The 13390-nt window shown below is 43.8% G+C and overlaps 1 protein-coding gene across 1 annotated transcript in view; it reads left to right on the top strand.

Annotated features, from left to right (window-relative positions):
* The window catches only part of LOC126198948 (myrosinase 1-like), a 102793-nt gene that overhangs the window by 44154 nt on the left and 45249 nt on the right, over positions 1-13390 (top strand). Inside the window, exons 4-5 of the mRNA XM_049935593.1 lie at positions 4116-4238; positions 4321-4501. Of these exons, the coding sequence (XP_049791550.1) occupies positions 4116-4238; positions 4321-4501 (304 nt within the window). The remainder of the gene's footprint in view (positions 1-4115; positions 4239-4320; positions 4502-13390) is intronic.

The raw sequence follows: 13390 nt of genomic DNA, 5'->3' as shown, positions 1-13390 counted from the left end.
GAAGAAGTCCTAATAACCGGTACAATAAGATATGCCTCCTGCACTTTCCAGTGGTTTCACACTGTAGATATAATTTAGAGAATGCGACAATGTAACTACTACACTTATTAAAATATTTCAGGCTATTATGCCGCCGTTGCTACCTCTGAATCACGGGGGCCCGGGTTCGATTCCCATCCGGGTTGGGGATTTTGCCAATGGTCTTGTTGCAGTGGTATGACCGGTTCCCGTCGGACCACCGAAGTTAAGTGCTCTCGGGCTGGGCTAGCACTTGGATGGGTGACCTCCTGGTCTGCCGAGCGCTGTTGGCAAGCGTGGTGCACTCAGCCCTTGTGAGACAACCTGAGCAGCACCACTACTGGCCATTAAAATTGCTACACCACGAACATGACGTGCTACAGACGCGAAATATAACCAACAGGAAGAAGATGCTGTGATATGCAAATGATTAGCCGGCCGGAGTGTCCTTCGAAAACACCTGTAAATATACATGAACACTTATGAAATAAACCTGATCTCAAATTACGGTAGTCAACACACGTGAAAATTACATGTATATTAATTGTTTTTTACCCTCAGAGTATGGTGAATTTTAGGACCAGTCGAGCTTAAATGACTTACTGAAGTTAGCCCTTTCGCGGGCCGTGAGGCATACACTTCCCACTAAATGTATTTCTTTACATCGTTTAAGGGAGTGTGTGTTATCACTTCTGTACGCTCCTGGCATCTACCGGCAATCCGCTGCACCAGCTTTATTTCTGTTTGTTGTGAAATATAACACCAAACAGCGGTGTTTTAATGGTTCTTGGAACGTATGGTTACCACCAATGTAGTTTCTGGCTTTGGCTTGGGAATTATCTGTCATTTGTGGTCCTTATGAACTATACTTACCACCAACTTAAGGGTATCCTGGTGGGTCTTACCTTCTGTTGTGTTTCTGGTCTTTGTTCATACTGTACTATTATACAGTAGTAATCATTAGCTGCATTGCAGAATTCAAGCTGTAAGTTCATTTCTTTTTTAATGTGGAGCTGTTGACCGTGGTGAACTACACTTTCGTGGAACACGCCGGCACGTCATTGTACGAAGAAGCTCGGTGCAATGGCGTGGCTGTTCGTCAGTTGTATGCCAGACAGTTTCGCACTCCGTCTTTGCTAAAGTGTACCAGCGGACCTCAGAGATGAGTACATTAAGCAACAGCAGGAACGATTGCGGTCATCCACGGCGGCGTCGCGCACCCCAGTGTGAGGAGACTGTACTCCATACACAGCAACGAGTACCAGCAACGTAGCGGCCAGACTGAATGTGGATCCCCAGACTGCCTGGCACGTTCTGCGTGAGCAGCAGTTACACTCGTGCCTCTCTCAGGAAGCACAGGCAATTCAGCGACGGGATTTTGTGTCACGAGCCCACTTCTGCAACTGGTTTCTCCGCCGTGTTGACGAGCCCGAATTCCGACGGCAGATCCTTTTCACGGATGAAGACGATTTCACCAGGGGAAGTGGATTCAGTTCCCGCAACAGTATGTGTGGGCTGACGAAAACCGGCATGCTGCGCTTGCTTCATGGGTTTCAGGAACGATGCGGTCTGAACATTTGGGTAGGGTTCCTCGATAAGCGTGTGACTGGGCCATACCTTCTTCCACCACACCTCACGGATACCGCCTACTTGCGAATCTTTGAGAGCATACTGCATGGGCTCTCGGAAGTTGTGCCACAGCAGTTGCTTCAGAACAGCACGATGGCGCAAAACGTGCAGTCCGAGATCATGTGGACGATTTGAGCAGCAATGGGTAGACCCGAAATCCTTGATTTACGAGACCCCTTTGACATCCGAAGAAGAGCTACTGTCGCAGTTTATCGCTGCGACGGATGGTGGACGACAAGGGATTTGAGATCGTGTATTCCAGGACATGGTACAGAGGTACTGTATCTGTATTGACATCGGTGGTCGTTATATCGAGTCTTACTTGTAAGTGGAGCCAGACGATAACCAGCAGGAGTCACAGAGCAAAGTGTTTTGTAGTACTTTTGTGTAGCGGGAAAAAGGTACGTTTCCGTACATGAGTTCCTGTGCTAAAACTGATCGTCATGGCTCCCCTAAAAGTCCTCAAAGTCTATAAACGGAATTTAGTTACACCCTCAATAATTTATTCACTTCACCAGACAAGTCGTCTATCCATAGGCGCTTACTGTTTCCCTTTGCAAAGCAGGAGTGTGCTGCTACTTTATATGTATTTTGTTGAAGAGATACATGTCTATCTTTTGAAAATTTGTATGACTTTTTTCCCAAACTTTAAGTTTTCAGCAATGTAGAGCTACATACACTATAAATTTTACGTTGGTCAGTAAAAACTCTTATTATAAATGCAAGCTCCGTAATTCTATTACTCGACTTCTGTTAATGATATCAGTCGCTCACAACTTCACTTCCACCGTTCAGGTGACAAACCTCCAGACCCGGCTTAAAACCCACAAATAGCCACTAGGGCCGACATGCCGAGATGTGCCAGAGGCATGCAAAATTTTTATACAGGGCATATCATAATGCTAACAGCAGTAACTGACATAGTTGAAAGTATACGATAACAGAAGCAGAAGCGTACCAGTAAATATGGGTCCACAAAAGATACGTGTGCGATACGAATGCGAAATGTGTGGTTATGAGGCGGCACTGACTCCACTATGAAACATTGTCCTAATCATTACATATCTATTTGTAAAGTTGACTTTTCAAATAAGTCCCCATCTAAATGGGCTTATGTTTCACCCGTGGCTTATCTTAACAGGAAGTACGGTAGTACTTCGGCGCGTTACGTATGGTGAAAGGAGTTTTTCAATTCTCAACTTGATGAACACATACCGCTTTCTCGAGAGCGATTGTCTCGACAGTCTAGCAACTGAAAGCGATACATCGAAGTGAACAGATTGAGATTCTGTTCCGAAAGGTGATGTCCTTAGTTTAGTTAGGTTTAAGTAGTTCTAAGTTCTAGGGGACTGATGACCTTAGATGTTGTCCCATAGTGCTCAGAGCCATTTTGTTCCGAAAGGCTTTCGTAAGTTAAGGACTACAAAAATTTCAATATGTTTTTATTCAACTCTCAGCATTATACTCAATAATTTTAGGAATGATACGTGACTCTATTAATGAAATATTTCTCTGTCGTATTTTTATATCCTCGTCGGCGTTGCTAGAACACAGTTTATGATCATTCACACTGTCGATGCTGCAGAGAGTTGTAGAAGAAGCAAACGCTCATGTGGTCGATGACGGTGTGGTTCACGCAGTGAACGCCTAGCCAGAAACAACGTCCAGAGCGTAGCGTAAGTCGTCATAAGCCTGCGCAGACTGTCCAAATAGCGATCTGAAGCGAGAAATATAGACACAGGCAAAGTCGATGACCCTCCTATCAATGGGGCGTTTCGAAGGCATCAGACAAGTGCGGTTATCATCTCTTGACAAACGTTCCCATGCGCACCGTCTGTCACAACATCCACTGCTGCCTACCGCTCCACTGGCAGCGGCAGCTCGTCCTGTGCAGGACCCCTGAACGACTTACTAGCTTGCGCTAATGCGACTAGCGTCGGGGCACTAGCTTCTGATAAAAAGATTCGGAAAGGAATGCATCGTTTCTGATGGAAGCGCATGATATACAGGACATAAAATCCCTTCCGAGGCCTGCGATCATATTCATGTTAATAATTGGCAACCAATGCTGTACAATCGCAATAAAGTGATGAGATGTTCAATTGACTCTTTTATTAGAACATGTTACGCGTTTCGGTATTACACCCATCTTCAGACATCACAAATTTCAACTCTTTCCTAACCAACCACGCGTCTTGAAACAGAGCGTATACTGCTTGTGTCGCAGTCATATGTTATTCGACACTTTGAGTTGTCAAGGCTATACGCCTGGTTGGTTAGGATGGAGTTGAAGTTTGTGATGTTTGAAGATGGGTGTAGTCCCGAAACGCGTAACATGTTCTAATAAAAGAGTCAATTGAACATCTCATCACTTTATTGCGACTGTACAGCGTTGGTTGCTAGTTATTATTCTGATGGAAGCATCACGAAGTTGCATGCCTTGATCTCTGTGATGTGCTGTCTTTTAGGTGACAATCTATCACTGGGACATGCCTCAATCGCTGCAGTACCTTGGTGGTTGGCCCAACGAGTTGATTGTCGATTATTTTGTGCAGCACGCCAGGATACTTTTCGAAAACTTTGGGGACAGGGTGAGTCTAAATTTCGCTCAGTATTGTCAGTGACCTTTACATATATTTTTTAAAAAATTAATAGGAGCATCTGTCTGTACAGGTGAAGTGGTGGACGACGTTCAACGAGCCGGCTGTCTTCCTGAGAGGGTACGCGAGCGCCAATATTGCTCCCGGACAGAACGCTTCTGGAATAGGCGACTACCTGGCGACTCACGCAATGCTCAAGGCGCACGCGCGCGTCTGGCACCTGTACGACGAGCAGTACAGGGCCACGCAGAACGGTGGGTGCACTGTCGTAGTTCAGCCTGTCGTGTAACCACCTACACTGATCGTCTCTTGTCTTGTCAGAATTCCGCATTTCCTTACATACTCTTTATTTTCATCTGTCCAAAACTCTTCATGTCTATCACGGTGCTCCAAACCTCCAGGTATAAAATTAAACAGCAGTTATAGGCTACTAACCCGAGTACTTTCTAATGATCTGAAATGAGTATTTAGCCTTTCGTTATTATCATAATTGTGAAATTTAAAACTTTCCTGGTGTACAGATTTCTTTTATTTTCTTACTCTCGTATCAGAGACGCACATATTGTACAGAGTTACGACTATATTTCTTTTACCTAAAACGTGGACACTTCGAATGCATTTTCCTCCGTGCAAGAGGCTGGATGTAGACGGCACTGGAGTATATGATGGACAGTCCGGTCTTTTCCACAGTTACACTATCATCTTGACCACTGTAGCCCCATCGTGCCAAATTAACCTTTGATCTGCCAAATCCAGATGTCATTGACTCCCAGTTAGTCCATTTCTTATCATACCCAGGCGGTACAGGTTCTGAACCTCTTTTTCAGCAATGGGGAAGGTAGGTCGTAGCTCTCCATACATTTCTATCTACATCTACATGGATACCCTGCAAATCGCACTCAAGTGTCTGACAGAGGGTTAATCGAACCACCTTTACAATACTTCTCTATTATTCCACTTTCGAACAGCGTGTGCAAAAAACGAACACCTCTATGTCTCTCCCGATGTAGGTCGGCGTCAATAAAATATTTTCGTATTCGGAGAAGAAAGTTGGTGATTCAAATTTCGTGAAAAGTTTCCGCCGCAACGAGGAACGCGTTTGTTTTAACGGTGCTCATCGCAAATCCTGTATCGTGTCCGTGACACTCTCTCCCCAGTTCGGGATAATGCAAAACGTGCTCCTCTTCTGTGAACTTTCTCGATGTACTCCATTAATCCTGTCTGGTAAGGATCCCAGATCGCGCAGAAGTACTCCAAGAGAGGACGAACAAGCGTAGTGTAGGCAGTCTCATCGCTATGTGTTCTGCCAATAAAAGGCAGCCTTTGGTTCAGCCTCCCTAAAACATTTTCTATGTGTTCTTTCCAATTTAAATGTTTTCCTAACTGTAATTCCTAGGTACTTAATTCAATTTACGACCTTTAGATTTGATTGATTTATCGCGTAACCGTAGTTTAACGGATTCCTTTTAGCACTCATGTGTATGACTTCACACTTTTCATTATTTAGTGGCAGCTGCCAGTTTTCGCACCATTCAGATATATTTTCCAAATCGTTTTCCAATTTGTTTAGATCTTGTGATGCGTTTACTAGGCGGTAAACGACAGCATCATCTGCAGACAACGGAAGACGGCTGCTCATATTGTATCCTAAGTCGTTCATGTAGATAAGGGCCTTGAGAAACGCAAGAAATCACTTCGGTATTACTCAACGACTCCATAGTTGCAACCTGGCTTTCTCAGCAGTGATTCTGTCGTCGATATTCCATGGAAACGCAGTCGATAACTCGGGTATATTAACACAAAAGCTCAGTGCAAAGTGACAGTGCAAGAATTGGCGTGGGACTCATTATTATAAATCAGTTTTGTTCCCTTTCTAAAAATATTAATGTACAAAATTGTCGTTGGAGTGGGATGAACTCAAGTTTGGAAGAGTAGATGATCACAAAGAACGGAAAATAATTTACGATTAAAAAACATGAGACTGTCATGGTTATTCACAAGAATGTGTGGCGTTTATGCAACATCTCTGCCTACAAGTTACTATATTTTCTTGTTACGCTCTAATGCACAGTATATGAAGGTTTTTGTCGCTGGAACCCACTAAGAAATTAGTGTCATTCGACCTACCCATCCCACTGCGCGCCAGAGCGTAAGAACGGTCGGGGGAATACAAGCTGAAACGTACCGGAACATTGAGAGACAGCTTGGCGGCCAAGAAGCATATATTTTATTATTTATATTTAATATTTAACGTTAATCTCCGTCTCCAGTTCTGCTCCTGTCGTTACTTGTACGGAGAACTTGTTAAAAGTAAGCCGGCCGGTGTGGCCGAGCGCTTCTAGTCGCTTCAGTCTGGAACCGTGCGACCGCTACGGTCGCAGGTTCGAATCCTGCCTCGGGCATGGATGTGTGTGATGTCCTTAGTTTAGTTAGGTTTAAGTAGTTCTAAGTTCTAGGGGACTGATGACCTCAGATGTTAAGTGCCATAGTGCTCAGAGCCATTTGAACCATTTTGTTAAAAGTAATTTCTATAACGTTCAATTAGGAGTCTGACTAATCACAGATTTCGGTTGCTATTGATAGCCATTGGTATACCAAGAACCAATCACAAGCGAGCCTTTAGCCGGCAGACGCAAAACTGTTACGACAGCTCAATACTAGATTATGATCTATTTCCGGGAAGGCAACAAGTGATTTAATGTATGAAGTACAATTTCGCTTGAAGATGGATTAATTTAGTAAAAGTTGCCTCGGGAAATATATATGTGCGATCTCGAGTGAATTGTGAGTCCGTGTGGAGCATTTTGTTGTGACTTTTTACGATGTTCGGGAAATAATAAATATACCGAAAATTCCCTGGCTCTGGGAATCATTTTCTTTATTTTGTGATTCCATTAACAAAAGCAAATCAAGTGGAGTCCCAATATTTCGTAATTTCATTTCTAGCAGCAGTGAGATTTTTCACTTTTGCCGTTTCATTACGCAGTGTTTACTGCATGCACGTTAACGCCCGGGGCCGTCGGAGAAGAAACCGCCCAGGTCGACGACAATGTGACATTTTTATAAAAGATGAGCAAGTTACCTGCGTTTGTGCTGGGAGAAGTGGGCGCCATTGTTACTTTCAGAAACCCATCGTATTTGTTGCACTTGGCATAAGGTTTTGGAGGGAAGTGCAACATACCATATGAGGTTCACAATTTACATCTTTTGGGAACTAATAAATATTACACTTGGCATACCCACGTTACACGTTGTTACTCTTGGCTTCCCTTGCATGGGCAAAATGCCGTTAAACAGCGGGTAATTTTAATACGATGTACTTTCCCCTCATTACTCATTATAGAAGGGACATGAAGCTTCAAACGCATGCACGCAATTCACAAAAGACGGTAATTCAGTCTTAACAACCTTTCATGGCATTTAATTAACTAAAAGGTTCCTTAACACACTCAGTAGAAGAAGAAATAATGTATACAAGGGTACCAGGTAGTAAGCACGGCTAGGCTCGTGTTCAAGACGGATGTGACATGGATGGGTCAGGACAACGACGAGGACAATATGAATTAAGGGACCTCGTTCCAAAATAATGGTGATGTAGAGGTTGAACATGCCGCTTCAGTTGTAAGGCTCTTTTCATTTTGCAATACTTAAACCACGATCGGTTTGGGGCTCTTACATGCCCACCACCATCAGGTGTGGTACTGAAGATAAGCAAGAGACCGAAGATGATAACAACTTTTACACGCAGTAGTACAGATGAGACGGTTTATTTTATTTATTTATTTATTGCCAAATTATAGACCTGTTACCTAATGTTTAAAATAGGTCGTACATCTTACAATTTTCGTTTTTCATCTTTTTACAGTTTTGGTTCAAATGGCTCTGAGCACTATGGGACGTAACATCTGAGGTCATCAGTCCCCTAGAACTTAGAACTAGTTAAACCTAACCAACCTAAGAACATCACACACATCCATGCCCGAGGCAGGATTCGAACCTGCAACCGTAGCGGTCGCGCGGTTCCAAATTGAAGGGTCTAGAACCGCTCGGCCAAACCCCCCGGGTTTTACAGTTTTCTCTCCTTTTGTTTTATCTACATTTACAATGAATGATACTTTTCAAAATATCAATAATTTAAGGTTGAAATATAAATAAAATTTTGTTGTTTTTTTAAGAAGAATATAAAAAGAAGATAGATTCGTTAGTACCATCACCGAATGTGACTGACGGTGGTGAATGGCTCGGAGTGGTTTCTTCCAGCCGTTGACGGCCAGTCACACACACACACACACACACACACACACACACGGTTATTGGTAGAGAAATAAAATGAGAAAAGAAAGAAGACCGAGTGAGGTGGCGCAGTGTTTAGCATACTGGAAGCGCTTTCGGGAGGATGAAGGTTCAACCCCGTGTCCGGTCATCCATATTTACGTTTTCCGTGATTTCCCTCAATCGCTTCAGGCAAATGCCGGGATTGTTCCTTTGAACGGGCACGGCCGACTTCCCTCCCCCTCCTTAACCTAATCCAATGGGACTGATGACATGTTTGGTCCCCTCCCCAAAATCAACCAATCAACCAAAGAACAAGTTTCATATAACAGCGGTCGGACTCGATGCGGTAAAACTTAAGTCAACGCCAACGCGACACCAGACAATACAACGACGACTGCGTGGGTAGAGAAATATGCAATGGACACCAGGACACTTACACCATGTGGTGCGGTCCCGAGCGACGCGGTGGCCGAATACAGGACGCGGTGTATCACCAGTGAGCGCAGAGTGCGGAGTTGCTTCCACGAAGGAGCAAGTAAACTGGTAAACTAGGTTGGCTAAAGTACTGCCGTCTGTTGATGGGAAGAACAACACTGGAACAACTAGCCCGGCCGTTCATAATTTGAACCGGTGACTTACATGAAGAAGGGGAAAAAAATAACATTGCAAGAAAGTAGCACGAAAAGCGTTTAAAGTACTTTACGATAGTGAACGAATGCATTCAACAGAAGCAGTACAGAATTGGAGTAAAACTCTTAACTGAAAGCCGACGACTTAAAGCTCATGTATAGCCGTAAAGCACAGCAAAATTTTTTCTCCACTTTCAAAGAATGGCATGCAAATTTTAAATTTAGTGGAAACGCATATGACGACGTGATCCTGAATTAGGCTTAGCTACTATATGTCCTATAGGGAGGACAGAAAAATCCACCCAGTTTCTATTTTAAATGGCTCTAGAAGTTTCCATATTTTGAACTTTATAGCCTATGACTAAGGCGCGTTATCCTGCGTCATTATCTGTGTCCTTATTAAATTAAGAGTTGTCTGTCATCCCACAATGTAAAATTTGTCTCACGTATCATCATACGTAAGCCTTATTCAGTTGCCAGCTTTTAGTTAGCAGCTCTTTAATTACTCCTGCATTTAACGTGTCCCTTTAGTGCTATTGCTGCTAGCTATTCATTGGTGTAGAAGTTTTTGACAGTGTGGATTTTAAGGTTTAGCTACCTCCAGTTTTGTTTAGTAGCGAGATGTTTTTTAATAGGAATGGGACATGTATACTGTGGTGCCACCGCCAGACACCACACTTGCTAGCTGGTAGCCTTTAAATCGGACGCGGTCCGTTAGTATACGTCGGACCCTCGTGTCGCCACTGTCAGTGATTGCAGACCGAGCGCCGCCACACGGCAGGTCTAGAATACGCTCTAATTTGCAGAGACGACAGTTTAGCATAGCCTTCAGCTACGCCATTTGCTACGACCTAGCAAGGCGCCGTATTCAGTTACTATAATTACTTCAAGAATGTATTCTGAACAGATAATATTGTGAATCATGTACCGTCAAGAGCGACGTTCATCGTTAATGGATTAAAGTTAAGTATCAAACTAATTACGCCCGCTTTCTGAATTCTCAGTCCTTGTCATGTTCCAGACCTCACGTCAGTGTAGTTCTTCCCTCCTCACGCCAGCCTGCGTGAGCTAAAACGCGTGCATTTCGGCCTCAACTCGTAACACTCTTCTACAAACACAAAATATACGTTCTTTCAACTCATGACTGTGGCACGTTATCGCACGTCACCATATACGTCTCCACTAAATTAAAAATTTGACAGTTCTTTACTGCCTTTGTTCAGTGTGTTCCTTCAGTCATAATGTACTTTTAACTTCCTGCTGTTACGGCATATAGTCAGCGCCGGCACGCTAGTCGGGAACGACAGGAAAGAGAAGGCTCTGGGAAGAGGTCAGCCAATCGTACGCTAATGGACCTCCCTTCAGGACGACAACGCGACATCATCGGCCCGTATGTGAAGACGACGTAAGTGCCGCGCCCGAGTGGTGGCAGCATCTTCAATATTAGGCACTTGGTTAGCAGACGCACCGTAGCCTGTATCATTAGCAAATGCTACCTATCACAAACTTGTGTTTGTCTATTCTGAAGAAGACTGATCATTTTATATGTCGCCCTTTTCTTGCGGCACATTTATCAAAGTTAAGTATTGTAACTGTGTCGTAATAAAACTCATTAGTCCGTTTTGTTTGTTTGTCTAGCGAATCGACTATGCAGGATTCCTAGACACAAAACTTGCAATGTTCTATTCCCCTTTTGCATGTAATCAGTAACAAAATATTCAAGTGTGTGAAATCTTATGGGACTTAACAGCTAAGGTCATCAGTCCCTAAGCTTACACACTACTTACCCTAAATTATCCTAAGCACAAACACACACACCCATGCCCGAGGGAGGACTCGGACTTCCGCCAGGACCGGCCGCACAGTCCATGACGCAGCGCCTGGGACCGCTCGGCTAATCCCGCGCGGCTGTAGTCAGTAAATCAAATGGTTCTTCCAGTCAACAGATGCCAGTGTAAGTAGGCTGTTTAGGTTTTTATGTTGGTAACGCCACGTAGCGATCTGTATGAAAATCACTGGCTGTGCTGTGTGCAGTCTGTGGCTGGGTTGCATTATTGAACTATTCTAGTGTTGGGCAGTTGGTTGTTAACAGCGCGTAGCGTTGCGCAGTTGGAGGTGAGCCGCCAGCAGTGGTGGATGTGGGGACTGAGATGGCGGATTTTTGAGAGCGGATGATCTGGACGTGTGTCCATCAAAACCGTACATTTGTAAGACTTGATGTCATGAACTGATATATATATTGTGACTTTTGAACATTATTAAGGTAAGTACATTGTTTGTTCTCTATCAAAATCTCATTCGTGACTATGCCTATCAGTAGTTAGTGACTTCAGTAGTTAGAATCTTTTATTTAGCTGGCAGTATTGGCGCTCGCTGTATTGCAGTAGTTCGAGTAAGGAAGATTTTTGTGAGGTAAGTGATTCATGAAAGGTATAGGTTATTGTTAGTCAGGGCCATTCTTTTGTAGGGATTTTTGAAAGTCAGATTGCGTTGCGCTAAAAATATTGTGTGTCAGTTTAGTGATGATCAGAATATGTAAAGAGAGAAATGTCTGAGTACGTTCAGTTTTGCTCAGCTGTTTGAAAATCAAATAACGTAAGGGGCTTACCAGCACAATCATTCATAAATTTTTCCAATGGGATGTTTCAGCAGTTAAAAAAAAAAATGGTTCAAATGGCTCTGAGCACTATGCGACTTAACTTCTGAGGTCATCAGTCGCCTAGAACTTAGAACTAATAAAACCTAACTAACCTAAGGACATCACACATGCCCGAAGCAGGATTCGAACCTGCGGCCGTAGCGGTCGCTCGGTTCCAGACTGTAGCGCCTAGAACCGCACGGCCACTCCGACCGGCTTCACCAGTTCGTTTGCCAATCTAGTTTATCTATTTGCTGCTTCCTTCGTGTATGCTGCTCCGCGGTCAGCACTCGCTGATGGTACCCAGCGTCCTATACTCGCCCATCGCGGTGCTCGGGATCGCACCACAAAGTGTTGAGTGTCAATGCATATTTCTCTACCCAGGCAGTCGTCCGTTGTATCGTCTGATGTCACTTTGACATCGACTTGAGTTTTACCGCACCTTGCCCGACCACTGTTCTCTAGAATGTTGTACAGTACTTACTTTTTCTTTTCTCAAATGTACTGCAGCGTGTAAGATTTGTTATTAGCTTTGGTGTCTTGTTTATTTTCAGTACCACACCTGATGACGGTGGGCGCGTAAGAGTCCGAAACCGATCGTGGTTTAAGAATTAGAAAATAAAAAGATCCTTACAAAATGGTTCAAATGGCTCTGAGCACTATGGGACTTAACATCTGAGGTCACCAGTCCCCTAAAACTTAGAACTACTTAAACCTAACTAACCTGAAGACATAACACACATTCATGCCCGAGGCAGGCTTCAAACCTGCGTCCGTAGCACTCGCGCGGTTCCCGACTGAAGCGCCTAGAACCGCTCGGCCACCACGGCCGGAAAATCCTTACAACTGAAGCAGTATCTTCAACCTACGGTATAATGTTCAGTTGCGGATTTTCCTGCAGCAGGGTAGATACTGGTTAACGTGTCAAAAATGACAATGACTTCGAAATAATGATTCCCGTGTGCCTTGTGTACAAATATGCATATGCATTAGGAATTTAGCTTATCATGAGTGGCTAAATGCAGTGAACCATATATTATCATGATTGCGTTTTGTAATGAACAAAGTTCTCGTATTAAACTGGAATCTGCATGTAGAAATTAAATGAAAGAAATGAAAACTTAATCGTGAAATACTTTTTGTTGAGTGATACATCGGAAAGAAACTATCGCGCTATATGTTGAAATAACTCAAGCCTCTACTATCTACAAGTATTATCTTCGTTATACTCACGCGCCTGGACCAAGAGTGTTTGACTATTTGCTGTTTTCAGGGGTCGCATCCTAACTGGAGCCGGAGGGTAGAACGAGCCTGTTATGTAGAGTGCCAACTTCTGCCTAGGGCGCTCTGGCGGAAGCGACACATCTCTGACCTCTTCTGAGATCCCTGCTATACTCGACTGCGGAATTACTGTTACAACAAGTGTTTACTCTCTGCTTCCCCACGGAACTTTCAAAACAAATTCAGTCACCCACCCAGTCATTCAGAAGTGAGCCCAGGAAAGAATATTGAACAGTGGGTAGAGACACGTAATAAATTAACACATTTCCCATCTCATCCTGGGCTCGCTATTAAGGCAGAAGAGTAAAGTCCAGTGTGAC

The sequence above is a fragment of the Schistocerca nitens genome, chromosome 8, assembly GCF_023898315.1.
Source record: "Schistocerca nitens isolate TAMUIC-IGC-003100 chromosome 8, iqSchNite1.1, whole genome shotgun sequence".
Taxonomy (NCBI): domain Eukaryota; kingdom Metazoa; phylum Arthropoda; class Insecta; order Orthoptera; family Acrididae; genus Schistocerca; species Schistocerca nitens.
The sequence above is the reverse complement of the archived record's forward strand: the minus strand, read 5'-3'. Positions and strand labels throughout refer to the sequence as shown.